The 26,663-nt window shown below is 37.5% G+C and overlaps 1 protein-coding gene across 1 annotated transcript; it reads left to right on the forward strand.

The window, feature by feature from the left end:
- The first annotated feature begins 4,934 nt into the window (after positions 1–4,934).
- LOC110208002 (actin-like protein 6A) lies at positions 4,935–25,650 on the forward strand. Its single transcript, XM_020985832.1, has 4 exons — positions 4,935–5,554; positions 5,724–5,824; positions 22,349–22,473; positions 25,414–25,650. Exons 1-4 carry the CDS (start codon positions 4,935–4,937, stop codon positions 25,648–25,650), a joined length of 1,083 nt encoding a protein of 360 aa, XP_020841491.1.
- The last annotated feature ends 1,013 nt before the right edge of the window (positions 25,651–26,663 follow it).

Here is a 26,663-nt window from a genome sequence, read left to right on the forward strand (position 1 = left end):
GTCTCACTTTCACATCACCCATTTTTTTCTCACTCCTTTGTAATCTGACCTCATGACTCAATTTAAACTGCTGTCTACAAAGTTAACAATGATCTCATGAATGCCAAATCTGATAGTCTTTTCCCCAATTCTCATCCTTCTTGGTGTCTTTACAGCTATTAATCACATTTCCTCCTGAACACTCTCTTCTCTCTGGATTTTCAGCACACTGTTCTCTTTCAGTTCTCCTATTATCAATCTGCCTGCTTCTCCTCACCATCATTTGCTTGAACATCATTCACGTACCACCCTTTAACTGTGAGTATACCCCAAGCCTCTGCCCTGGACCAGCATCTCGTCTCTCTTTACATTTTCATTCTTGGTGAGAGCATCAGTTTCCACAAGTTCAATTGTCATCTGTACACAAATGATTTCCAAACTCATATATCCACAACTAAGCTCTTTCCTGAGCTCTAGTGTGCTTCACTAACTATTGAAATTATGAACTTATACGTTCCATGGGCATCTCAAACTTCACAATTTCAATACAGAACATATTGCCCTTTAGCCCAAATCTACTCCTTTCCTGAACTTCTCTATTTCTGTTGAGGAAACCACCATCTTTCTAATCACTCAGTTTTACAACATCAGGGTCATCTTCATCTCTATACCTCACCTCTAATACCCAATCAATCGTCAAGTCAACGTCAATCCTACCTGCACTATGTGTATACATGTGTGTGTGTACGTGTATCTCGATAGAGATAAATATAGATATTTATCTATATTTATATATCATATATACAAGATGTGTGTGTGTATATATGTATATATATGTATATATGTATATATGTATATATGTGTGTATATATATATATATGTATATATGTATATATGTGTGTATATATATGTATATATATATATATATATATATACATAAAAATGGAGGGGATGGAGGGATATACACATCTCTCTATCTATATCATCCCTCTATTGGAGAGATAGATAGTTCTCAGTCCCCTCCGTTTTTACCTTCTTACATAGCCATCGCCCTAATTGATTATCACTTTATCACTTCTCCCACAGACCATTTCAATAGCCTCCTAATTGATCTCTCTACCTTAAGTCTCTCCCCTCCCCCATCCATCTTGTATAGCTGAAAAAGTGATAATCCTAAAGCACCAGCATGATCACACTACTCCTTGCACACATGTATATTTATTCAAAACATAGGTATCTAAATAAAATTAAATGTACATATATGTATACATACATGCACAATATATACACACTCATACATACATACATACATATATATTTGTGTGTATATATATGTATATACACATACACACACGCATATATATATATATATATATTCAACAAATCATACAGGATCCAGAGTGTATAACTTCTTGAATCAAACATAAACTCCTCTGTTTGACATTTCAAGCCCTTCACAACTTGTTTCCAGCCTACATTCCAGGCCTTATTTTACACACATTTTTGACCTTCATATCCTTTTAGGTTTAATCAAACTGTCTTTCTTGTCACTCCTCAAACACAACCAACATTTCATCTCCCATCTCCTGGCCTTTGCATAGTCTCTTTTCATGAATAGATGGCATTCTCTCTTCACTTCTGCTTTTTAGAATACCTTACTTCCCTAAAAAGCTCAGCTCAAGCACTACGTCCTCCATCAAGCTTTTTTCTGCTTCCTCTGGATAGTGCCTCCCTCTTAAAAAAAAAAGGTTCCTCCTCTTTATTTTGTGTCTATTGATGTGTGTATATATCGTCTTTCCCTATAAAATGTGTGCTTCTGGAAAGTGAGGTACTACTTTGCTTCTGTCTTTCTGTACCCAGCTCCTTGCCCAGTGCCTGGCACATAATAGCCACTTAATATATGCTTGGTGTATTAATCTGTTAGCATAATCTTGGTGTATATAATCTGTTAACATTCTACATATTCCTGCGGCTAATGTGGAATATTAACAAATTGGTCATCCATTATAAAGTTGTTTCTTTGTTTGCTTTTTAATGTGAGATGCAATATAATAGTGGAGTTTCTTTTGTGATCAAGTTTTGCACCTTTGCAGTTTCCAAAGTTGTTTGCTTCAGTGATGGCTGAATAGTTGTTGTTGTTTTTGGTTTTGTTTTGTTTTTGTTCCAGCAATCAAGTTTAGTCATGTTGAAGGATCATCCTTGAGCTCATCCTTTGTCTGTTACTGATCCCTAGCACAACAAAAACCTTCCTTGTAAGTTTTTCCCTCTGGCAAGTTAATCAGTATGTTGCCTCCCGCTGTGACCAGGCCAGGATAACTGGATGGTGTCAGTGCTAAGCAGACCAGAATCAAACACTGTTGCACACATAGTTTCAGAAGAGCAGTTTCAAGAGGGACAGCAGTCTTGATGCCTGGTGACTTAGTGATGGCTGGCTCTGTGGATAAGCAGTCCAGAATCCCATTAGCTCTTTTTTTTCCCCCTGCTTACAATATTACATACCAAGTGCGTGTCTCATTTGCTGTTGATTTGCAGCCTGCATCTTTGGGGCATTCTGCCATGTCAAAGGACTTTTCACTGCCAATCTGTGGTATGACATACTTCACTGGGGAAGCCCTCTTCTTGCCCAAGTTTTATATCATTTCCTGTTTGTGTTTCTTTCCAACAATGGGCTGTGAATATAGTCTCCCTATCTTTTTTCACGAACATCTTCATTTTCTCTTGTGGCCAAATCTAATTACTTTTCTTTTTCTGTCATCTTTACAGATTGTTTAATTCAGGTTAATATCCTTAAGAGGTACTTTCATTCCTCAAGGTGGTATTGTGGTAGCCCTGCATCATTAAGAGCTGTATTAGTGGACTGCAGATTCTGGGTGGTCCAACAACCAGATAAGACTTCAAAGACAGGCTCAATTAAAACTGTATATCTATCCTCTGAGGGCCAGTCTAGCTTATTCTAAAGAAACTCACCATCAGAAGTCTACCCAATAGCTTCTTGACTCTTTTAGCCATAGAAACTTAAAAAGACCTTCTGCTAAGCAATGTGTGGGTATTATGGAAGGGCTAAGATGAGTGTAAAGACTACTTGTTGGACAGAGATTCAGAGCCAAGGACATATCACACACACATACTCACACACATACACACACACAATATTTTATATGATTAGTGGTTACCATGCTGAGCTGGTGAGCAGAAAGGGAGATGTCAGTCATTATTATTCCATCCCACCTTTTCTATAGGTCAGGTTACCTTTCCCCTTAGCTGTGACTCTCTCTAGCCAATTCTTTGGCCCTTTCTCTCTGAAGAATGACTTTCCTTTCATACAAGAAGCACAAAAACAGTGTAGTTCCATCTCAATGTCTATCTAACTAGCTATTGGCAGTCAATGCTAAGAATCATTTGCCAGACAGAAAAAAGGGCTGGCAAAAGCATTATCTATGTCCTGGGAATTTGTAAAAATTAATCAATGACTTTCTTTTATAGCTCTGAGCCCCCAACCAGAGATCTCACTCTGACAAAATAATGAAGTTTCAAATTAATCTCATTCTCCTCCTGAGCACTCTCAATTATTTTTCTCAATGCTGCATCTAAACTAAATTACTGCTCACAGTTTAGCATACACAGTTTCACAATTTGTATGATTAATAAATTTGTCACACTTTCTGGCTTAAGACACAGAATTGAGAAATTCTCTTTTGGTGCCAAGGATGGTGGAATAAGGAAGGAACCCTCTGAAGCCCTCCCAAATTTCCCTCTAACTAGAAAACTGCATCAGAATTGATCTATGTAGGAGCAGGGAAGAACTTTAACAGCACGGAAGGAAAAGTAGGTCTTAACTGTGGTGGAAGGGGAATGAGGTCCTACAGCAGCAGCAGCCAGCCTCACAGCAGCAGCAGCCAGCCTCACAGCAGGGGGCCTACAACAAGGGTTAATGGAGCAATGAGGCCCCACCCTCCTGCAAGCCATCAGCAAGTGAACAGTCTGTGCAGCACAGCAAAGCCCCACCCTATTGATCCTACCACTAGCACAAGCCACCAGAGAGGCCTTGACTTCATTGCAGACCAGCAGTGAAGCTCTGCCCTAGAGCTTGAGCCCCACACCAGGGCCTACCAGCAGAGAGACCCTGTTTCCATAGTAACGCAGCAGGAGGGCCCCACCACTGGGGTAAACCAGCAATAAGACTGGTCTTGCAGGGCCAGCCACCAGAAAGACTGTTACCGTAGCAGCTGTGCAATAAGGCTCCCACCCTCAAATAGGCCAGTGGCTAAATTCCAAGCCCAGGGGAGGCCACCAAGGCCCACCCCCTGGTACAACCCAGAAGGGAAGCTTTCCATCCAGAAAAAGCAAACAGCTAAGCCCTGAAGCCCGGTGAAAGCTAGCAGTAAGATCCAGAGCCCTACCACAAAAAGCTTGGGATGGTGCAAGAAGAGAGCCCAGCTCTCACATAAAAACACCAAGTCACAAAAAAAAGGCAGAAAAAAAATGAGGAAAACAAACAAAGCAAAACAAAAGAGTCTGACTATAGAAAGTTACTACGGTGATAGGGAGAATTGAGGCATAAATTTAGAAGAAGACAATAGTGTAAAAATGGCTACATGTGAAGGCTCAAAGAAAAATGTAATTTGGTCTCAGGCCAAAAAAAGATTTAAAAATTGAATTAGAGAAATAGAAAAAAAATTGGGAAAATAAATAAGAATAATGCAAGAGAATCATGAAAAAAGTCAATGGTATAGGAAAAGATGCACAAAAAGTTTACTGAGAAAAGCTATTTCCCTAAAGATTAGAATAGGCCAAATGGAAAAAAAAAATATTAAAAAAAAAACTCAATGAAGAAAGTAATTCCTCGAAAATTAGAATTGGACAAGTGGAAAATAATGACTCTATGACTAGGAAGCGCTGGGGCCAGGCAGGTTGAGGCCAGGGGCCACTTTGGTGTGGCGGCAACTGCAGCAGCCATGAGCAGCACCCTCTGTGGAGGAGATGAAGTTGGGGTGTTTGTTTCTGACATTGGCTCCTATACAATGAGAGCTGGCTATGCTGTTGAGGACTGCCCAAAGGTTGATTTTCCCACCACTACTGGTGAGGTACTTGAAAGTGGGAGCATATTGATGGAGATAGATGGGGGTAAAGGCAAACAAGTAAGTCCCACATACTACATAGATACTAATGCATTGCATGTTCCAGGGGAGAATATGGAGGTAATATCACCTTTAAAGAATAGAATGATTGAAAATTGGGACCGCTTCCAAACTATTTTGGATCACACTTACAAGATACGTGTCAAATCAGAAGCCAGCTTGCACCCTGTTCTAACGTCAGAAGTACCATGGAATACCAGAGTAAAAAGGGAGAAACTGACAGAGATGATTTTTGAACACTACAACATCCCTGCATTCTTCCTTTGTAAAACTGCAGTTCTTACAACATGTGCTAATGGTCATTCCACAGGGCTAATTTGGGATACTGGGGTCAGTCATACTACTGCCATTCCAGTCCATGATGGATACGTTCTTCAGGAACGCATTGTGAAATCACCTCTTGCCGGAGACTTTATTACCATGCAATGCAGAAAACAGTTTTAAGAAATGAATGCAGGGGCAGCGGGGTGGTGCAGTGGATAGCGCACGGGCTCTGGATTCAGGAGGACCTGAGTTCAAATCTGGCTTCAGACACATAACACTTACTAGCTGTGTGACCCTGGGCAAGTCACTTAACACCATTGCTTAGCCACAAAAAAAAAAAAGAGAGATGAATGTAGAATTGATCCCTCCATACACAATTGCATCAAAAGCTGTTCATGAAGGATCTTCAGCAAATTGGAACTTTTGGAAGAAAAAGTCATTATGTGACTTGTTTTCTGGGCAAACAAGAAAACAATATGGCACAAACTAGGTATAGACCAACATGTGACACCACATACCCAGTTAAATTCAAAATGGGTACATGATTTTACACATAAAGGGTGATACCATAAGCAAATTAAGAAACCATGGAATAGATTATTTGTCGTATCTATGGATAAGGGAAGAATCCAGTGAAGATATACAGAGTGTTGCAAAATGTAAAATAAACAATTTTGATTACATAAAATTTAAATGTTTTTACACAAACAAAACCAATGCAACCAAAATTATAAGGAAAACAGAAAACAGGGAAAGAAATCGTAACAAGTGTCTCAGGTAAAGGTCCCATCTGCCAGATATGTGGAGAACTGAGTCAAATTTATAAAAATATAAGTCATCCCAACTGATAAATGGTTGAAAGATATGAACAGGCAGTTTTCAGACGAAGAAATCAAAGCTGTCTATAATAATATGAAAAGAAATACTCTAAATCAGTGCTTCTTAAACTGTGGGTTGAGATCTCATATGGGGTCACAAAAAATTGGCAACAGTAGAAGTTTTCTCAATATGTAACTGCCAAAAAATAATTAAAAATCAAACATGTAACAAATCCAAGGTATTTCTGGCAGTGCTTGCCTGTGTTGTATCATCAACTTCCCTGCAGCCTTGGTTCTAAACGCGAAGCATGCACACTTCGCACTGCACATGCCATCGGTCCATGCTACACTAAAGAACTCTGCCAAAACATGAAAAGGAGTCATGAGTGGAAAAAGTTTAAGAAGTCCTCCTCTAAATCATTACTGATCATAGAAATACTAATTTAAGCAACTCTAAGGTATCATCACACACCTATCACTTTGGCTAATAAGACAAAAAAGGAAAATTTTGGATGTTGGAAGGGATGTGGGAAAACTGGGATACTAATGCATTGTTGGTGGAGTTGTGAACTGATCCAACCATTTTAGAGAGCAATTTGGAATTATGCCCAAAGAGCTATAAAACTTTGCATACCTTTTGATACCACAATAGCATTGCTAGGTCTATATCACAAAGATATCCAAAAAAAGAGAGAGGACTTATTTGTACAAAAATATGTATAACATATCTTTTTGTGGTGGCTAAGAATTAGAAATCAAAGGGATGTCCATCAACTGGGGAATGCCTAAACAAGGTATGTGATTGTAATGGAATGTTATTGTACTACAAGAAATGACAAGCAGGATGATTTGAGATCAACCTGGAAAGACTTATATGAACTGATGCATAGTGAAGTGAACAGAACCAGGAGAATGTTGTACAGAGTCACAGGGGCAGCTAGGTGGCACAGTGGATAGAGCACCGGCCCTGAAGTCAGGAGGTCCTGACCAAACACTTGACACTTACTAGCTGTGTGACCTTGGGCAAGTCACTTAACTCCAATTGCCTAAAAAAAATAAAAAAAAACCCAAAAAAACCCCAGAGTGACAGCAATATTGTTTGATGAAAAATTGTGAATGACTTAGTTATTCTCAGTAATATAATGATCCAAGACAATCCCAAAGGACTAATGATGAAGCATACTATCCTTCTCCAGAGAAAGAACTTATATTGACTGAATAGAGACTGAAGCATGCTATTTTTCATTTTCTTTTTTTCTTTTGAGTCTTTTCATACAAAATGATTAATATGAAAGTGTTTTACATAATTGCACATGTATAGCATTTATATAATTGCTTACCATCTCAGGGAAAGTGGAGGGAGAAAGGAAAAGAAGGATAAAACTGGAACTAAAAACTTTAAATAAAAATGTGGGAAAAAAAAGACAGAATTGAAAGATAGGAAGGTACTATGAAATTCCAGATAAAAATAACCTGAACTAAATTGCAGGGGTCCTGGAATGTAAGGAATATATGTAAAAGGTAAACATTTAAACATAATGAAACTTTCTGAAGAAATAAATATAGTTACCCCTTCTACATCCCTATTTTCCCCATCAAGGTTTCAATATATCACAGGCCAGAATAAGAAATTAAATGGGAGTTTTGTGGGAGCCACAGATGACACACAACAACCAGCAGATGACACAGAAAAAGTTCTGAGGCTGAGAAATGCATAAAATATATGTGTATTGTATTGTGTTGTATTGTACTGTATAATACAGTCTATGACCAAATACTGAATCCAAATTTTAAAACAAATTGCTGCAGATATCCTATAAAAGAAAAAGAAAAAAAAGTAAGACTTCTTCTCTGGTACAAAGGGATGGCCAAAAAAATTTCATGCGGATTTTTCCAATTTGCGGGTGTGCCTCTTACCCCCTTGATGTGCAACAGATAACTGTTAAGTCTCCCATCCTCTAGGAGAAGACATTAGGCTCACACCTCTCATAACAGAGGGAGGGTAGAGAAGAAGGGAAATGAAGGATCACCAGCTTGGATCTACAGTTCATATACTTTTCAGGAATACACGATCCAGTCCAATAGGTCTTGTGTTTGATTCACTCACACTACTTTGGAGCTGGAGGCTGGCAATGGAGAATTTAAAGCTGTGATGGCTGATGCTTCCACGGCTTTTCCTGTTTCACTAGGCTTTCACCTTTATTTCTCACAATTCCAATAGGTAGGAGGAGATCACAATAAGTGTGACAGTCCTTCAAATAATGTTAACTATAGGACAAAAGGATAGGGCTCAAAGACTTCTGCGCCAGATCAGTAGACTTACATTTCTAGCATCTTTGACAATACCTGGAAGAGATATGGCCAAGAGTAGCCCAAATATGTAATTAATATTCCCAAAGCACCGTTCTAATTATATCACCTGGTTGGTCAAAAACCTTTCATTCTACCTTGCATGAAGCAGCTGATCAAAATCTAATGCTCAAAAATTATAGTTTAGACTCCTTACATTCAAGGACTGCCACAATCTAGGTTCAGGTTTGTTTGGTTTTTTTTCTAATCTTTTTCTCATCCTTCTCTTCTTCAAATAGTACAAGTGAACTCATCACCATTCTTTGGGCATATTTCATACTTTCCTAATTTCATGCCTTTGCTAACACCATTCCTTTTGCCAAGATTGTTTTCATTATTATTTCTACCTATTGAAATTTTATCTACCCTTCAGGGTCTTGCACAAATGCTACACAAAACCTTACCAGATCTAGTCCACTTCACCCACCTGAAGTGATCACTCACTTACCTGAAATTCTATAGTATCTTCCTATCTTTCACATATGTCTCTCGTAGAAATTTTCTTTGCGATACATACATATGCATGTATGTTTATATACATATATGTGCATGTGTGAATGTGTACATTTTTTTAAAAGAAGACTATAGACAGAGCTGAAAAAATAATCTTATAGTTCATTTAGTCCAAAGCTCTCATTTTATAGATAAAGATACTAGACTTTAGAGAGGGGGTGCATATTTCCCAACGTCACACAGGTAATTAGTGGGAGAAATAGCATTTGAACCAAGATGCTCTGACTGGAAATCCAATAATTTCTAAACCACGATGCTGATACTCCTCTGCTAGATTAGTGTAAACCCACTTTTAGTCCTGTGTGACCACTACTGAAAGGAAGTCTTAGGGGTAGAAACCTTCTATCTAGGATTACTCTGGGGCTACAGAGAGTTATGTTGCCCTATAGTCTCAGCTATGCTGCAGCTCTAAGCTAAGTGGCCTGAATGCATTCTTGATACCCAATTGGCCTCAACAAGCTAATGCCACTCCAAAGGTGTCTTCAGAACACAAGCAAAATGAGGTAGAGTTGACCAATTTATTCTGTGAATTTGATTGATGTTGGCAGCCAATCTTGACAACTCAGGCCCAGGTACACGCATTTTTTTTTAAACTTTTTCATCTCAGGATTGAGTTTGTCCTGAATCATCTGAATAATTGCCTCATCTCCTTTAAGACATATCTTTCACTTTGGGTAGACAGCTACAAAAAGCAAGTATTATTTTAACTGTCTTGAAAAGGAAAAAACAGAATAAAACAAAACAGATACAGAGAGGTTAATTGACTTGACAAATGTCACACAGCTACTCAGCAGCATCAAAAGATAGTCTCCCAGTCTCCAGGCTAACCTAACTCTTAAGTATATGTAAGGGAAATCATTACAGATCTTTAAAAACATCTACTGTTTAAATAAAAATAATAATCTTTGCAATTGTAAAACTCCTCCCCTCCTCTATCTTTTTTTTCCTCTCTGTCTTTCATATGGGAAAAAAAATGGTCCTGAGCTGGTATAAATAATGAAGCAATCCAGTTTAAAGTATTTTGTTGTGCCAATATTCCCAAATGCCATATATGCTTTTGTTTTAAACTTTATTGTTTTTTTGTTGAGATGGGCAGACTACAAGACAGGCAGAAAAACAGGCTCCAAAGACATGCTGGGTTTAGTACCTTTTCTATATATGACAAATGGAAAATAGTTTTATAGAGGTTTTCACTTATTCATTTGAAAAACATTTTTTTTTAATTTTTAGGCAGTTGGGGTTAAGTGACTTGCCCAGAGTTGCATAGATAGTAAGTGTCAAGTGTTTTGTCTGAGGCTGGATTTGAACTCAGGTCCTCCTGGCTCCAGGGCCAGTGCTCTATTCACTGGACCACCTAGCTGCCCCTGAAAAACATTTCTTGAACAGTTGCTGTATATATGGGGGCCTGCAAAGCATTGAGGTGGGCACAGAGACACCTTGCCTCAAAGGCTCTGACCGTCTACTTTGTTTGTCTGAGGTGGAATTGTAGGCAAGGCATACGAGGTGGTAAGACAAGTCCACAAGTAACTGTAGTAAAAGGTAGCATGGAGCACACCAAAACAAGAGAAGGCAATGCAGCTTATGGAGGAGATGATATTGGAGATGAGATCCTGGTGACCTTCTGATGTAGAAGAAAAGGAAATCACAGGAAATAATGCAATGCACATGAGTTGGGAGGCATTTAAAGTACATTCAGGAGACTGGTTTTGCTGAAATGAGGAGGAAACTTGGTGGCTCAATGGAATCAGGAAGGCCCAAGTTCAAATCCAGCTTCAGACCCTATCTGTGTGATACTGGGCAAGTCAATTAACTTCTGTTTGGCTTAATCCACTGGATAAGGAAATGGCAAATCACTCCAATATCCTTGCCAAGAAAATACCATGGACAGGGCCATTAAGAACTGGATACAACTTGACTAAAATGGAAGGGGCAATAATTAGAGAGAGAGGCTGGGGCCAGGTGTCAAGATTATCAGGCGTCATAGGAAGAGCTACAAAAAAAAAACCCTTCAAGGTCGTGTTGTGTAAGCAGCATCTTTGCTGAGGGAATCAGAGGATCATAGAATTACAATGGGAAGGTATCTTTGAAGGCACCTTTTCAATCATCATTCTACAGATAAAGTTCAAAGAGGCAAAGGAATTTTTATGAGATCAAAATGCAAGTAAATAGCAGAATTGGGATCTATACCAAGTCCTCTGACTCATGATCCAAGTATCCATGAGGCAAGTGAGGAATTAAAGCTAGAAAGAAGTTTAGACTGAGGGACTAATTTTATTAACATCCACTAGAGGCTGAGAAGATCATTACCTGAAAACTGTAAAAATATCAGGATTTTTAAAAACTTTCACACGTCGGGATTATGTGTGGTGCATTGGATAGATCATGGGTCCTACAGTAAGAAAAACTTGAATTCAGATCCTACCTAAGACACTTAACTAGCTGTGTGATGTTGGATTAGTCACTTCATATCTGTAAGCCTCAGTTTCCTCATCTATGCAATGGGGGTGGTAATAATAGCACCTCCCTCCCAGGGTTCTTGTAAAGATCAAATAAGATAGTGAATGTAAAATGCTTAGCTTAGTCCTGGCACATAGTAAGTGTTATATAAATGTTGTTATTATTATTAAGACATTCTTGCATTGATGTATTTCTTACATAGTTCAGTCTTATCTTTCTAATTAGACGACAAGCTTCTGGAGGGCTCAGACAATGTCCTTTGTTTCTCTCATGATCCAACCCAATGTCCAACATAATCCTAGGAATAGCATAGTGACTTGATAACTCTTTCTGAATTGTTTTAAAAATGAAGCATCACTTATTTCCTCTGGTTCTATTGCTATGTGTACTAAACAAGATACTCCAAGTTTATTATTTCACAGCTATGTTAACAATTGTTTTGTCTGTGGGCGTCTTAAAGGTTTGTGTTTCCCTGCATCTCAAGGCCATTTCCAATAAGAACCTCCTTGCTGGTTTCAAATGCAGAAAAGAAAGCTCATTTTTTCAAACCTCCCTGAAATAGGGGAGGATTTTAAGGTTCCAGGACTTAGGGGCTTCCTTGTTATTGCTGTCCTTTCTATAGACATTTCATCCTCAATGGTGTTAATTTAATGCCTTACCTGCTTTCCATACCCCTTGCCCATTCCTCCCTCTCCCTCAAGGAGTGGGGGGAAAATAAATAAATAAATAAACAACTAAACTAAGCTAAACATGAAAGTTTCAGTCAAGGAGGTAATCATTTCCTGCAGAATGAAAAGAACTAGCGGGAAGAAGGATCAGCAACATCCTTTTGGAAGCATGGGCTGCAAACCCCCACTGAGGAAGGAATGAAATTTTGTCAGGCATGGAGAGGAAATATCCGCTGTTACCTCTGTCCATAAAAGTAAAGCTCAGGGAAAAAAAAATAGCTAAAAACCATCCCTGAAATTCAATCAGTTTTAATTCTAGCAATTACAGAAAAGTTTAGACATTGGTACTTCTTCCCAGCAAGAAAAGAAAGTCAAGGAATCATTAGCCCACCAAGAGGTGGGAACCATCAAGTCCCCATCAACTTTAACCTCTCAGGCCACTAAAGCAAAGCAAGTGGAGAGGCAGATTATTGCATTCTGGACAGAGTCTGGTTTCCCAAAGCTTGCTATGTTGTCAGGATGAGAGTGGAATGTTAACACAATGCATCAAGCAACACATGCTCTTTCATGCACTTCAAACAAACTGTACTCTAGGGATACCTGGGCCCCTGAATCTGAACGCAACTGCACAATCCACCTGTGCTAGACTATTCTGCATCTGTATCTATCAAATAGCCCTGCACTCTCACCTGGGTGCGTGGGGTACCGAGGAAAGACTAGCACCTCCGGTGTGAGGGTTTCCTGAGCCTTTTCAGGGTTCCTTCTTGGTGTCCACCTGCCACCTGTAGCTCAAAGAAGCTGTAACATGTGCAGCTGTCACACCTCAGTAAAACAATCTCTCCAGACATGTTGAACCAGGCTGAGGATAACTGACAGGTCTCAAACCCATCAGTGAGTTAGGGGAATATTTACCCCAAGCATGTGAAGACTTCCCCTAGTGAAATGAGCAGATGAGAACAATCTGTTCCAGTGTTTATGAAGGTGGCTGAAGCAGGCACTGTGGAATGCTTAGAACTTGGTCAAACATCGAAAATGTCAAAGTCATCCATGCATCCCTGACCATCACTAGTTATCCTAATCTTTGTCTTAACACTGGACTTCAATGACTCTGGAAATGAGAAGGAGGCTGATGACTTTGCTAAACTGTTTCACCAAATTCTGATTCATGCACAAGTCAAGATATCACCCTCATGATGTCATTGGTCTTATTAAAAAATGAAAGACAAACAAAAAGAGCCAAACACTCCCGCTCTTCTTAGCCTTCCACATAAAGTTTCCTGCCGCTATGTATTTGCCCCAATTGTTTTATATTCCTAGAATGTCTTTCTTCCACCTCTCTGAGAATTAAATTGATACTTATCCTTTAAAGTTCAGTTTTCCTGATCTTCCCAGTTAGTAATGACTTTTTCTCATCAGACCTCACATAGTACTTTGATTGAATCTTTTTCATACATATATGACACACATATACATATATATGCATACACATATGCACATATATATGCAAGAACATATGTTTATCTATGAATATATATGAACACATTATAGAAATTAGGTCCTTTTTCATATATGTATTTAAGTATATTATGGAAATAGAAGCATATATGCATATATGTACATACATGCATTCGTACATATTTCTATTCTAGGTCCTCTGACTCATGATCCAACTATCCATGAAGCTAGAGAGAAATTAAAGCTAGAGAACAGTTTAGTTGAGGGACTAGCTTCATTATCATTTTCTAGAGGCCAAAATGATTTATATCTGTAAAATGTAAAAATATCAAGATTTTAAAAAATCCTACATGTCAGGATTTTGTTTCAGAGATAACAATGTATACACACATGTGTATATATGTATATGTGTGTCTACACACACACACATACAAATACACTATAGTTGGATGTGTAGGTCATGTTACTCCACTAGAGTATAAGTTCCATGAGCACAGGGACCATATTTTATGAATCCTTTGTATTCACTCCCCAACAAATACATAAAACACTATTCTGCATACAATACCTAATAAAAGCTTCCTTAATTTGAATCTTTCTGAAAGCATTTATTGACTTCCTACTATATGTCTAATTCCACTATCTGCTATAGAGATACAGAAGAGTGATAATCCATTCCCAATTTTATAGGACATTAGAGACAAATAAATGCCTGTAATATACAAAACACAAAATAATCAATTTCTAGGTTGCATGATCCTCTTTAAAAACAAAAGAAGTCTAGAGGAGGAAGACATCAGTGGAGGCTAGAGTGGTGAAGAAATACTAGAGGGAAGGGGGAGAGAGAGAGAGAGAGAGAGAGAGAGAGAGAGAGAAGAGAGAGACTGACTTGAGTTGAGCTTTGAGGGTTCTATACAGTAAAATTTGCTATAAGGGGAAAAGTGATGATATTTTTGATGATTTTTTAAAATTTTTGCTATTGCTTAATAAAAAACAGAACAAAACGAACCAACAAACCCCCAAACTCTTGCATATCATGCAAAATGCATAGAGGGAATAGTACCCATGGACAAAAAGGAATAACATAAGGAATAAAAAATAAATACATGTATTTGTGTTCTCACTGATTCTATTTTTCCCCCATAAATGCCAACCTATCTATGCTTACATATCCTGTTCACCTCTTATACACATCCTCCCAAAAATGTGTTATAAGTATCCACCAAAGAATAAGGAGGCCTTCCATGATGTCTTGTGACATTGCAAGTATGCCAGTTGATCCCTTTGGTCATTCCCCTTTGCCTTTGCCACATGACCAGACAATAGCAGTCAATTCCTTGATAACACCTTTTAATCCTGTTCTTCCTCCAAGTTGCTTCTTGGTTATAAGTTAGAGCCCATTCACATTAAAGGTGCCTTTTCATTGACTTGTTGTGATACTTACTTTTAATTCTTTGAAGTGTGCTGTATGACATGTCTCATTGCCAAACCTTTAGACCCCTAGAATGTTTTTACTGAAGAAATTTAAGGTGGTAAAATAGAGCAAAAATAAATCAAAAGAAGCAAATTAATATTTCAGCTAGAATGCACACACATGCACATATATGAATGTATATACACATATACATACATATATACATATTATATATATATATATTTTTTTCTCTTTTAAAGCTTATATTGCCAAAACAGAAACAGTAAAACATAACATGTGAAGTATTCTATCTTTTTTTACCTAGGAAAGAAACAAAATTAATTTTTAAAAAAGTTCAAATAAAAAAGTGAAAATCTGAGTTAAAATCGAGAAATTAAAAAAAAAATAATAGACTATATAACTGACAAAACAAAGAACTACTTTTCCCAAGAGTAACAAAATTGGTAAGTAGATGACCTGATTTTTTTTAAAAATGAGAATAAAATTAACATAATAACAAAATAATAATTAACATGATGGGAGAAGGTAATTAGTATAAGCTACTACACCCAAATATGTATCAGAAAAATATAGAGAATTTAAAAGAAAATTGACAAATACCTATAAAAATAGGAAGTACACAGAATAACAAAATAAGAGAGCTTTAAAAAAAACCCTCAGTCTCAGAAAAATAATGGAAGTCATAAATGAATAGCCAGGATGAAGCAGAGAACAGTGAGAAACCTCATCTAGATGGATTTTCAATCGAAATTTTTCAAACATTTATAAATCAATTCATACTTATACTACCAAAACAGTCTCAAAAATTTAGAAAGAACTCACCCTACCCAACTCATTAAAAAAAATGCTCATAAGACCAAAAACTGGGAGTCACAAAACACATAAAAGAAAATTCTAGATACTTTTTACTAGCAAATGTTGATAGAAACATCTTAAAAAAAGAAAACTGATAAGGAAACACATGTTTGTCCTCTAAATAGAAAATGGAGGCTACTAAGTGGAAGGCAGAATATACCATCAATAATAAACATATATGTTGGCTTTTTTTTTCCATCACAAGGAAGAGTATAATGTGAGTGATGTAGTGAGGTAAAGAGAAACAGCTGGTATAAAATCTAAAAGACACAATGAAGCTAAAACAAAAATCAATGATTCTCCTTTGTCCACATATAAAAATAGAATCTCCTAATGCTACTTGTTTAGAAATTTCCATGATCTTCCTTAAACCTCCATTATGATTCTAACCCCAATTCTATGTCTTTGTTCAGATTTCTTCTGCCTAGCATATTCTTCTCACAGATTTTTGCCTATTGAAACTTTACTCATGTTTCAACATCTGGCTCAAATCATTTCTTCTGCAAAAGATTTCCCCTAATATCCTCAGCCAGAAATGCTTTAGTTTCGGAAGGTGGGGTGGAGAGAGAGACAGAGAGAGAGAGACAGAGTGACAGAGAGAGGAAGAGAGAGAGAGAGAGAGAGAGAGAGAGAGAGAGAGAGAGAGAGAGAGAGAGAGAGAGAAACAGAGCTCTCTTTGGTGTCCAACTGTAGGTCACTGGCAAATCATCCAGGCAATAATCTTATATCTTGTGTTAGCCTCCAGTCTTTTATGTAAGTTCCAAGCTCTTTTATTCCTATTGATCAAGGCATACTTTTTAACGTTCTCCTACAAAGGCAAGCATAAGATGAAGTTTACAGACAAATAGACTAGGTTTGTATTTGCCATTACTTTCAAGAATTCATACTATTGGCTTACTCCATTAGTGCAGCTAAGCAGAGTTGAATTGATAGATGGGCTAAAGATAGAAAGACTGATAGATGTGCAGCCAGTTAAATAGAGATAATAAATGAGCTACAGAAAAATTTAAAGATTATGTAATGTAGGAATAGTACAATAACAGGAAATGTGTGTGCTGTATTTGGCATGCAGAGATCTGAGTCCAAATCCTGGCTCTGTGTGACCATGGCCAAATCAATTTTACTCTCTTCCTCAGTTTCCTTATCTGTCAAAGGAGGGGATTGTACAATGCGAGTTTTAAAACCTCTTCTAGCTTTAAATCTATGATCTGCATATCAAGGATCTTTTTTAAAAGGAAGGAGGGCTGGGGATCATGTTTCATTAACGCAGTTTGGTATTCTGGAAAGAACAGTGTAGTGGAATAAGAAGACGTAGTCTAATTTCTGGCCCTTCCCTTCCCTGTTGTATTCATCTCTCTCCTCCCTTTTGTAGCTAAACTTGAGAATGCCATCTACAATACGTGCTCCCATTTTTTTTTCTCTCAGACACCTCTTAAAACTCTACAGTCTAGCTTCCAACCTCATCATTCACTGGAACTGCTCTCTCCAAGTTATTAACATTTTCTTAATTGGTATATTTAATCACCTTTTCTCAGTCTTTTCTGACCTCTAGGTAGCCTTTGACACTGATATTCATCCAAATCATCTCTACTAACCAATGATGTCCCCCAGAGTTCTGTCCTTGACTCTCTTCTCTTCTCCATATTCACTTGGTAACCTCATTAGCTCCAGCGGATTCAATAATCATCTCCATGCAGATGATTCTCAAATCTACGATTCCAGTTCTAACATCTATGGTGATCTCCAATCACAGATCCACAACTGCCAACTCCTTAAACTGGATGTTCTGTAGGCATCTCCAACTCCATGCACTCATAAATAATCTCTATTTCCTCCTTCTACCAAAAAATCCCCCCATCTTCTGAATTTCTCTATTATGGCTGAAGTTACCACCATTCTCCCAGTTATTCTGGATCACAATCTAGCTGTCCTCCTTGACTTCTTGCTCTCTCTTTGTATTCCCACATCCAATTTCTTGGTAAAGTCTGTTGATTTTTACCTTCATAACTTTTCTCTCTCTCTCACACACACACACCTATTTCCTTCCTCTAACACTGTGATCATCCTGGTAAAAGCCTTTATCACCTCAAGCTTGGACTATAACAATATAACTTGCTGCTTGGTCTCCCTGTCCCTCTACCCACTCTACTCAGCAGTCAAAATGACCTTATAATGCATGTCTGACCTTTTAAAATGCCCCATCCCCTCCCCTGGCTTGATAAACTCCAGTGGCTCTATCTTGTTTGGCATTCAAACAACCTTCCCCTTTCAAATCTTCTTACACTTTACAGCTCCCTGTCACGTCCTAGTCTTAGATTTGGTGACACTGACTTTCTTGCTGTTCCTCAAACAAGACATCCTATTTTTTGATAGTATGTCCATTGTCGGTCTCCTTTACCTGGAATGCTCTCCTTCCTCTTCTCTGCTTCTAGGATTCCCTGGCTTCCTTCATGCTCCAAGTAAAATATCACCTTTTTAAAAATTTAATATTTTATTTTCTCCATTATGTGTAAAAACTGGGTTTTTTTGAGTTTTAAATTCTAAATTCTCTCCCTCCCTTCCCTCTCCCTTATTGAAAAGGCAAGTAATTTGACATAGGCCATACATGTGTAGTCCTGCAAAACACGTTACCATATAAACCATTCTGTGAAAGAAAACACAGACCAAAAAAAAAACCCTAAGAAAAATAAAGTAAAGAAAAAACTATCTTTGATCTGAATTCATGCTCTACCTATTCTTTCTCTGGGAGTGACAGCATCTTTCATCATAAGTAATACAGAATTGTCTTTGATTATTGTATTGCTGATAATAGCTAAGTTATTCATAGTAGATTATCATACAATATTGCTGTTACTGTGTATAATGTTTTCCTGGTTCTGCTCATTTCACTTTTCATCAGTTCATGTAAGTATTTCCATGTGATCATTTCTTAAAGCACAATATATACATCACAATCATATACAAAAACTTGTTCAGCCATCCCCCAATTGATGTGCATACCCTCAATTTCCAATTATTTGGCACCACTAAAAGAGCTGCTATAAATAATTTTGCATACTTAGGCCCTTTCTATTTTTATTTTGTATCTCTTTCAGGTACAGATCTAGTAATGGTATTGCTTGGTCAGTGCCTTTGAGCACAGTTTCAAATTGCTCTCCAGAATGGTTGAATCAGTATACAACTTTACCAATAGTACATTAGTGTTTTAATTTTCCCACATCTCCTCCAGCATTTGTCACTTTCCTTTTCTATCATATTAGCCAATCTGACAGTTATGAGGTAGTAGCTCAGAGCAGTTTTAATTTGCATTCCTCTCATCAACAGTGATTTAAAGCATTTTCTTTTATATGACTATAGATAGCTTTGATTACTTTGTCTGAAAACTTCCTGCTCAGATCCTTTGACCATTTATCAATTGAGGAATGGCTCTTATTTGTAGAAATTTGACTCACTTTTCTATATGTTTGAGAAATGAAGGCTTTATCAGAGAAACTCAGTGGAATATTTTTTCACAGTAATGATTACCAACTATGTATTTCTTTCCATCCTATTTACCCTCAGTTTATCCTTTCTCTCTCTCTCTCTCTCTCTCTCTCTCTCTCTCTCTCTCTCTCTCTCTCTCTCTCTCTCTCTCTTTCTCATTTTACCTTGTCCATTCTGAAAAGTATTTTGCTTCTGACTTTTACCTCTTTCAAACTGCCATCCCTTTTATCAGCTCCCCTTCTTTTCTCTTATCCCCTACCCTTCCTACTTTCCTGTATGGTAAGACAGATTTCTGAACCCAACTGAATGTGCATATTATTCCCTCTTTTAGCCAATTCCAATGAGAGTAAGGTTCATGTGTTTCCCTCTCTGCTTCCTTCTTTTCCTCCTCCACTGTAAAATTCCTTTCAGAGAAGATGTGAGGAAATTGGAGCGCTAACACATTGTTGGTGGAATTGTGAACTGACCCAAGCACTCTACACACACACACATACACACACACACACACACACACATATATATGTGTGTGTGTGTATATATATATATGTCTATATGTATATATGTGTATATATGTAGATATATATGTATATATATGTATATATGTATATATGTGTAGATTATATATAGTAGGTATGTATGTATACATATACATATATATGTATATGCATATACATATATTTATGTATATGGCTCTTTTTGTGGTAGCAATCAATTGGGGAATAGATAAACAAGTTGTGGCATATGAATGTAATGGAATACTATTGTTCCATAAGAAATGATGAGCAGGCTGACTTCAGAAAAACCTGGAAAGACTCACATGAATTGATGCTGAGTGAAGTGAGCAGAACCAGAAGAACATCGTACACAGTAACAGCAACATTGTGTGATGATCATCTTTGATAGGCTTATCTCTTCTCAGCAATACAATAATCTTAGCTAATTCCAAAAGACTCAATTCTATCCACATCCAGAAAAAGAACTATAGAGTCTGAATGAAGATCAAAGCATATTATTTTCACTTTTTAAAAAATTTTCCCTTCTATTATGATTCATCTTTCATAGCATGACTGATGTTAAAATATGTTCATTATGATTGTACATGTATAAACTATACCAAATTGCTTGTCATCTTGGGGAGGTGGGAGGGGAGGGAGGGAGAGAGAAAAAAAGGAACTCAAAATCTTATAAAAGTGAATGTTGAAAATTACCTTTACATATAATTGGAAAAAATGCAATATTATTAAGTGGGAAAAGAATACATTTCTTGCCCACATCTAAAGAAAAATAAATCTTTTTCAGACCTCTTGCACGTAAGATAATTTAACCCATTCTAATTCTCTCTTTCTCCTTCTCCCAGTGCAATCCTCTCTCACCCATGAATTTTATATTTTAGATATCATCCCTTCATATGCAACTCACCCTGTGCCCCCCTCCTCTCTCTCTCTCTCTCTCTCTCTCTCTCTCTCTCTCTCTCTCTCTCTCTATATATATATATATATATATATATATATATATATACACACACACACAAACACACACACATATATACATACACACACATACACACACATGTATCTATGTGTGTATGTGTGTGTGTGTATATATATGTATGTATGTATGTATGTATGTATGTATGTATGTATATCCTTCAACTACCCTAACACTGAGAAAGATCTCCTAAGTAACAAATACCATCTTTCCATGTAGGAATGTCAATGGTTCAATTTTAATAAGTCCCTTATGATTTCTCTTTCTTCTTTACCTTTTCATGCTTCTCTTGAGTCTTGCATTTGAAAGTCAAATTTTCTATTCAGCTCTGCTCTTTTCATCAGGAATGCTTGAAAGTCCTCTATTTCTTTGAATATCCATTTTTTTCCCCTGAAGGATTATACTTGGTATTACTAGGTAGGTTATTCTTGTTTGTAATCCTAGCTTTTTTTGCCTCTGGAATATCATATTCCAAGCCCTCAGATCCTTTACTACAGCAGTTTCTAAATTTTGAGTTATCCTAACTGTGGTTCCATGATATTTGAATTGTTTGTCTTTGGCTGCTTGCAGTATTATCTCCTTGATCTTGGAGCTCTGGAATTTGGCTATAATATTCCTTGGAGTTTTCATTTTAGGATATCTTTCAGGAAGTGAGTGGTGTATTCTTCAAATTTCTATTTTACCCTCTGGTTTTAAAATATCAGGACAGTTTTCCTTGATAATTTTGTGAAAGATGGTGTCTAGGATCTTTTTTTGACACTAATGTTCAGGTACTTCAATAATTCTTAAGTGATCTCTCCTGGATTTATTTTCAGGTCAGTTGTTTTTTCAATGAGATATTCCACATTTTCTTTTTTTTCCATTCTTTTGATTTTGTTTGATTGTTTCTTAATGTCTCATAAATTAATTATCTTCCACTTGCCCAATTCTGACCTTTAAGGAATTATTTTCTTCAGTGAGCTTTTGTACCTCCTTTTCCATTTGACCAACTCTACTTATTAAGGAGTTTTTCTCATCAGTCAATTTCATATATCTTTTTTTTTCAATTTGGGCAATTCTGCTTTTTAAGGCATTCTTCTCTTCATTGGATTTTTGTGCCTCTTTTACCATTTCATCTATTCTATTTCTTAAGTTGTTATTTTCTTCAGTATTTTTTGTGCCTCCTTTACCAAGATGTTGACTTTTTTCATGATTTTCTTGCATCACTCTCATTTATCTTCCCATTTTTCTTCTATTTCTCTTACTTGATATTTAAAATTCTTTTTGAGCTCTTCCATGGCCTAAGACCAATTCGTGATTTTCTTTGAAGCTTTGGATGCAGGAATTTTGACCAGTGTCTTCTTCTGAGTGTGTGTTTTGATCTTCCTTGTCACCATAGTAACTTTTTATGGTCGGGTATCTTTTTCTATTGTTTGCTCAATTTCCAGCTTATTTCTTGACTTTTAGCTCTATGCCGAAGTGGGCCTCTGCTTCCCAAGTGGTGGGGGAACTGTCCCAAGCTTCAATTCTTTTTTGCGGCTGTTTTCAGAGATAATTTTGGGGACCTGTATGTTTTTGGCTCTTCCAAGGTGGTATGATTTTGGAAGAGGGTGTTTACCACTCTTCTGTACTGCGCACTGGTTTGTGAGCTACCACAAGCACACTTTTCAACCCTGGAACTGTGACCAGAGTCCCTGCTCCTCTGTGGCCACAAGCTCTGCTCTGCTAGTGCTTGCCTTGCACTGGGGTTAAGGCCCAGGACTGTGACCCTCATCCAAATATAGGCAATGTAATAGGGTCTTGCCTCTGGTGCCAGCAAAGGGACCCCTATAAATCTCCTTCTGACACATTTTCTGATCCCTTTACCATCTTTGGTCTGGCAAGTCTGGAAACTGCCACTGCTGCCACTAATTCAGTTGCCCTGGGGTCTGCTCCTGATTTGCTGGTGTGGTCTGTGTCAGACTGTGCTCCTCTCTCACTCTGGTGCAACAAATCTTTCCTAGCAGCTTGCTCAGTTGTCTTGGGCTAGAAAATTGTTTCACTCCATCTTTTTTGTTGGTTCTTCCACTCTAGAATTTGTTTAAAGTCATTATTTAAAGGTGTTTGGATAGGTTTGAGGAAGGGGAGTTCAGGCAAGTCTCTGCCTTTATTCCACCATCTTAGCTCTATTTCTTAAAATCTCACCTTCTAAAAGAAGAATTTAGCTACCCCCTCAATGTTAATGCTTTCTCTATACTGAGTATTTCCAATATATATATATATATATGTATATATATATATATACGTATATATATATATGTATATATATATATATACATATATATATGTATATATATGTATATATATATGTATGTATATATATATATATACACACACACACACATATTCAGTTTTTCCAGTTTGTCATATGTGTGTGCATTTCTCTCTCTTTTTCCTTCTCTGTCTTTCTCTATTTCTGTCTGTCTCTTTGTCTCTGTTTCTGTCACTGTCTCTGTCTCTTGTTTATATATAATTGTTTGCATGTTGCCTCCTCCATTTAACCATGAGCACCCTGAGAGCAGGGACTTTCTTTTGCCTTTCTTTGTACCCCCAGTACTCCATACAGTGCCTCACATATAGTAGGAACTTACTAAGTTCTATATTCTTTCAGTGCTATCTCTTTCCTGGGAACTCAGCTTATTACCCACAAAATTACTTATAGTACCTGCTTATTTCACCCTCCCACTATGAGGAAGCAAGTTGGTACAGTTGAAAGAGTGATGAATTTATGATCTTGATCAAAAGAAGAGACAGAAACTCACTAGCAATGTGATGCTAGATGGGTAAATGACTCAGTTCTCTTGAGTCTAATCCCTTTCTATGGGCTGTCTTAATTGCCTAAATATATTCATTCCTTACTTTTTTCTCTTGGAATTCCAGTTTTAGTTTAATATTTAGTTCAATCAACACCTCCTTCATGAATCACTTTCTCCTTAAACCCTAGATGCTAGTATTGATAGCTGCTAACCCTCTCAAAACTACTCTATTTATTTTGCATATATTCTGTATATATTCATACCTATACATGTTATTTCTCCCAGGAAAATGTATACTCCTTTAGAGCAGAGAAGTGTTTCACTGTTATCTCTGTATTTCCCATGCTTACTACAGTGCTTGGCCTATAGTAAGTACTTAATGAATATTTGTTGATTGATTGGTTGATCACAGCATTTTGGTCATGATGGAATGAGATAATGGATGACGTATGCTTTGCAAATCTTAGAGCTTTCTATAAATGTCAAACACTATTTTTTTTTGTTAGTAAGCTCAGAAACCTGGTCCTTTCAGTATCCTTGTTTTCTTGCCACCTACACATCAATAGTGTTGATCCTGACCTACCTGGAGGCAGGGGAAACAGTTAGATCTTGTTGGGAAGCTTGAGGGAATCTTGAGGGAATCACTTTGAATGGGAAAGGAACTGGAATGATTGAATAGCTAGAAAGGAAACTTTTTAAATTAGATCCTATTTTGTGCTATCCTTCAATTTTAAAATGTGCATATGTCTTGTCTCTCCCAAACAAATTTTGCTATCCTTTAGAGAAGGGACCCTATGCTCTACTTACAAAAGCTGTCCTAGGGTCTGGGCAAACGGCAAGCTCTCAGCAAATACTTAGTGATTAACTGAACACGCCCCGTGATCATAGTGCTAACTCAGCAGGTGCAGAGAGAATGGGCAGCAAGCACCCATTCTGTGCTGCTTCCAGAATCTGAGGGGCTCAAATTTGGGGGCTTTTATAGAACAAAGGCAGCAAAAAGCCTATTTTTAAAATGACTGGAATAAAATCTGTCAGTCAATTTAACTTACAGAATGCCCTCAGTGGAACAAAGCAGGTCGTGAGAATGAGCTTTTAGAATGAGAAAAAGAAAAAAAAGTGAGTGAGAGAGAGAGAGAGTGAGAGAGAGAAGAGAAAAAAAAATGAAGTGGGGGTAGGGAATACCTTTTGGCCCCTATCTCCTTCCTGAGCCAGGATCTACTTTTGATTTTTGCTTGTGACCCTGTCAATAATCAGCAAAAGCATTTTGTAACCATGGCCAAAATTATGCCAATTATTTGAATTGCCATTTTAGGTATTTGTCTTTATTCGCATTATGGTGCATGCTTTTTGCTTTACCCGTGGGAGAAAATGAAAGAAATGACATCTGACCATAAAAGACCAATGAGCATAGATTTTCCTTTTGCCCACACATCCTGCTAAAAATCCTATGAAACCTAAGCTTTCCACTGTTTAAAAAAATAGTAAATTATTAAAAGAAACTCAAAGAAACGTGCTTGATGCATTTATGAATTCAGGGCCTTTGAAGAAAATGAGCAGGGGTGTGTATTTTCTAGGTAGCCAGAGTCTTATTTTGACTCCTTGCTTCATGTCTAAAACATATCTGTTGTGAAATGCAAGATCGCTCTCATCCGTATTTTTCCCCCTTCTTAATCTGCCTTTCGATTCCTCTCCCACACCGTGTGCTTCCCCATTCCGCTTCATGGCTCATTAGGACAGGGAGCCGACTTGGCGGCCAGCTGGACAGCGCCCGCCTGCCCATCCTTTCCATCCTTCCCTTCGTGGAGCCTGGGCTTCCGCGCCATTGTTCTGATTGCTAGTCCGGTGCCCGCGCTCTCCTTTGAAGCTCCTCCAAAGGAACTTTATCCCTCTGTTCCAGCTGGCGTTTCATTAAGCCCTTGCTTCACAGGATTTTCCACTCCCATTGACACATCAGAGCGAGGATGTGACCATTAAAATAATGAAGAAAAAGAAAGTGCGAGAGAGGAAAAACTCTTCTGAGGGGAAAATTGAAAAGGAGTATAAGGTTATTTAAAAAATAAAGGCAGACTGTATAAAAACAAAATCTCTCTAATTTATCTTCTCTGTGTGTGTGTGTGTGTGTATGTGTGTGTGTGTGTGTGTGTGAGAGAGAGAGAGAGAGAGAGAGAGAGAGAGAGAGAGAGAGAGATCCAGAGAGACAGAGAGAGAGAGAGACTGACTTGACTAAGCAGTCCAAAGATTAGTCCATCAGGGGCAACTTCAGAGACAACCTGGATAAGATGAAAGAATGACACTGGAGAACTAAATGAGGAGCAATTGATAAGAATTCCAAAGCCTTTCCAAATGGCCATATGCATAAACAAAGGAATTATGAAACATTAAATATTTAGTGAATATTAAATAGAACCTTCCTTCCACGTGGGGGTTAGGGTAGGGTTGGGAACACCAGTAACAAGTTTTGATCAGAAATTTGCTATACTCAAGGTAGTTAATCAGCTCCAAAATGGGATTTCTTTTCCCCATTTCCATACTTTTGTCAGTGCCAAGAGTACTTCCTCCAAAGCTGGTCACTGAGAAAAAAAAAATTTTTTTCACTGTTTTCAAAGCCTGGCTTAAAATCAGTTTCCTCAAAGAAGTTTTCCATATTTAAGCCAACTCCTGTACTACTATGTATACATGTCAAAAGAAATAGAGTCTTCAATTTCCCTGTGCATTTTGTAAGCCATGAGCTTACTATCTTCCATTTCTATAGTCTTTCTCCCCACAATTTCTCTTACAGGGTTCTTGTAGACTCTCTATACCCACACTTGAGCCAGTGGCAGAAATTGTTAAGTAAGGGGGAAAAGGGAGCTTAATGCACTAAAAGAACCTTTATACAATACAGTCTGTTCTTTTGATCCATGGAATTCCAATCAGAGCTTTGGTAGCTATTATTTAACATGGACTGCATATTTAAATTTAAAAAAAAAATAGGAGCAGGTAAGAGG

The sequence above is a fragment of the Phascolarctos cinereus genome, unplaced genomic scaffold, assembly GCF_003287225.1.
Source record: "Phascolarctos cinereus isolate Bilbo 61053 unplaced genomic scaffold, phaCin_HiC Scaffold_4;HRSCAF=312, whole genome shotgun sequence".
Taxonomy (NCBI): Eukaryota; Metazoa; Chordata; class Mammalia; order Diprotodontia; family Phascolarctidae; genus Phascolarctos; species Phascolarctos cinereus.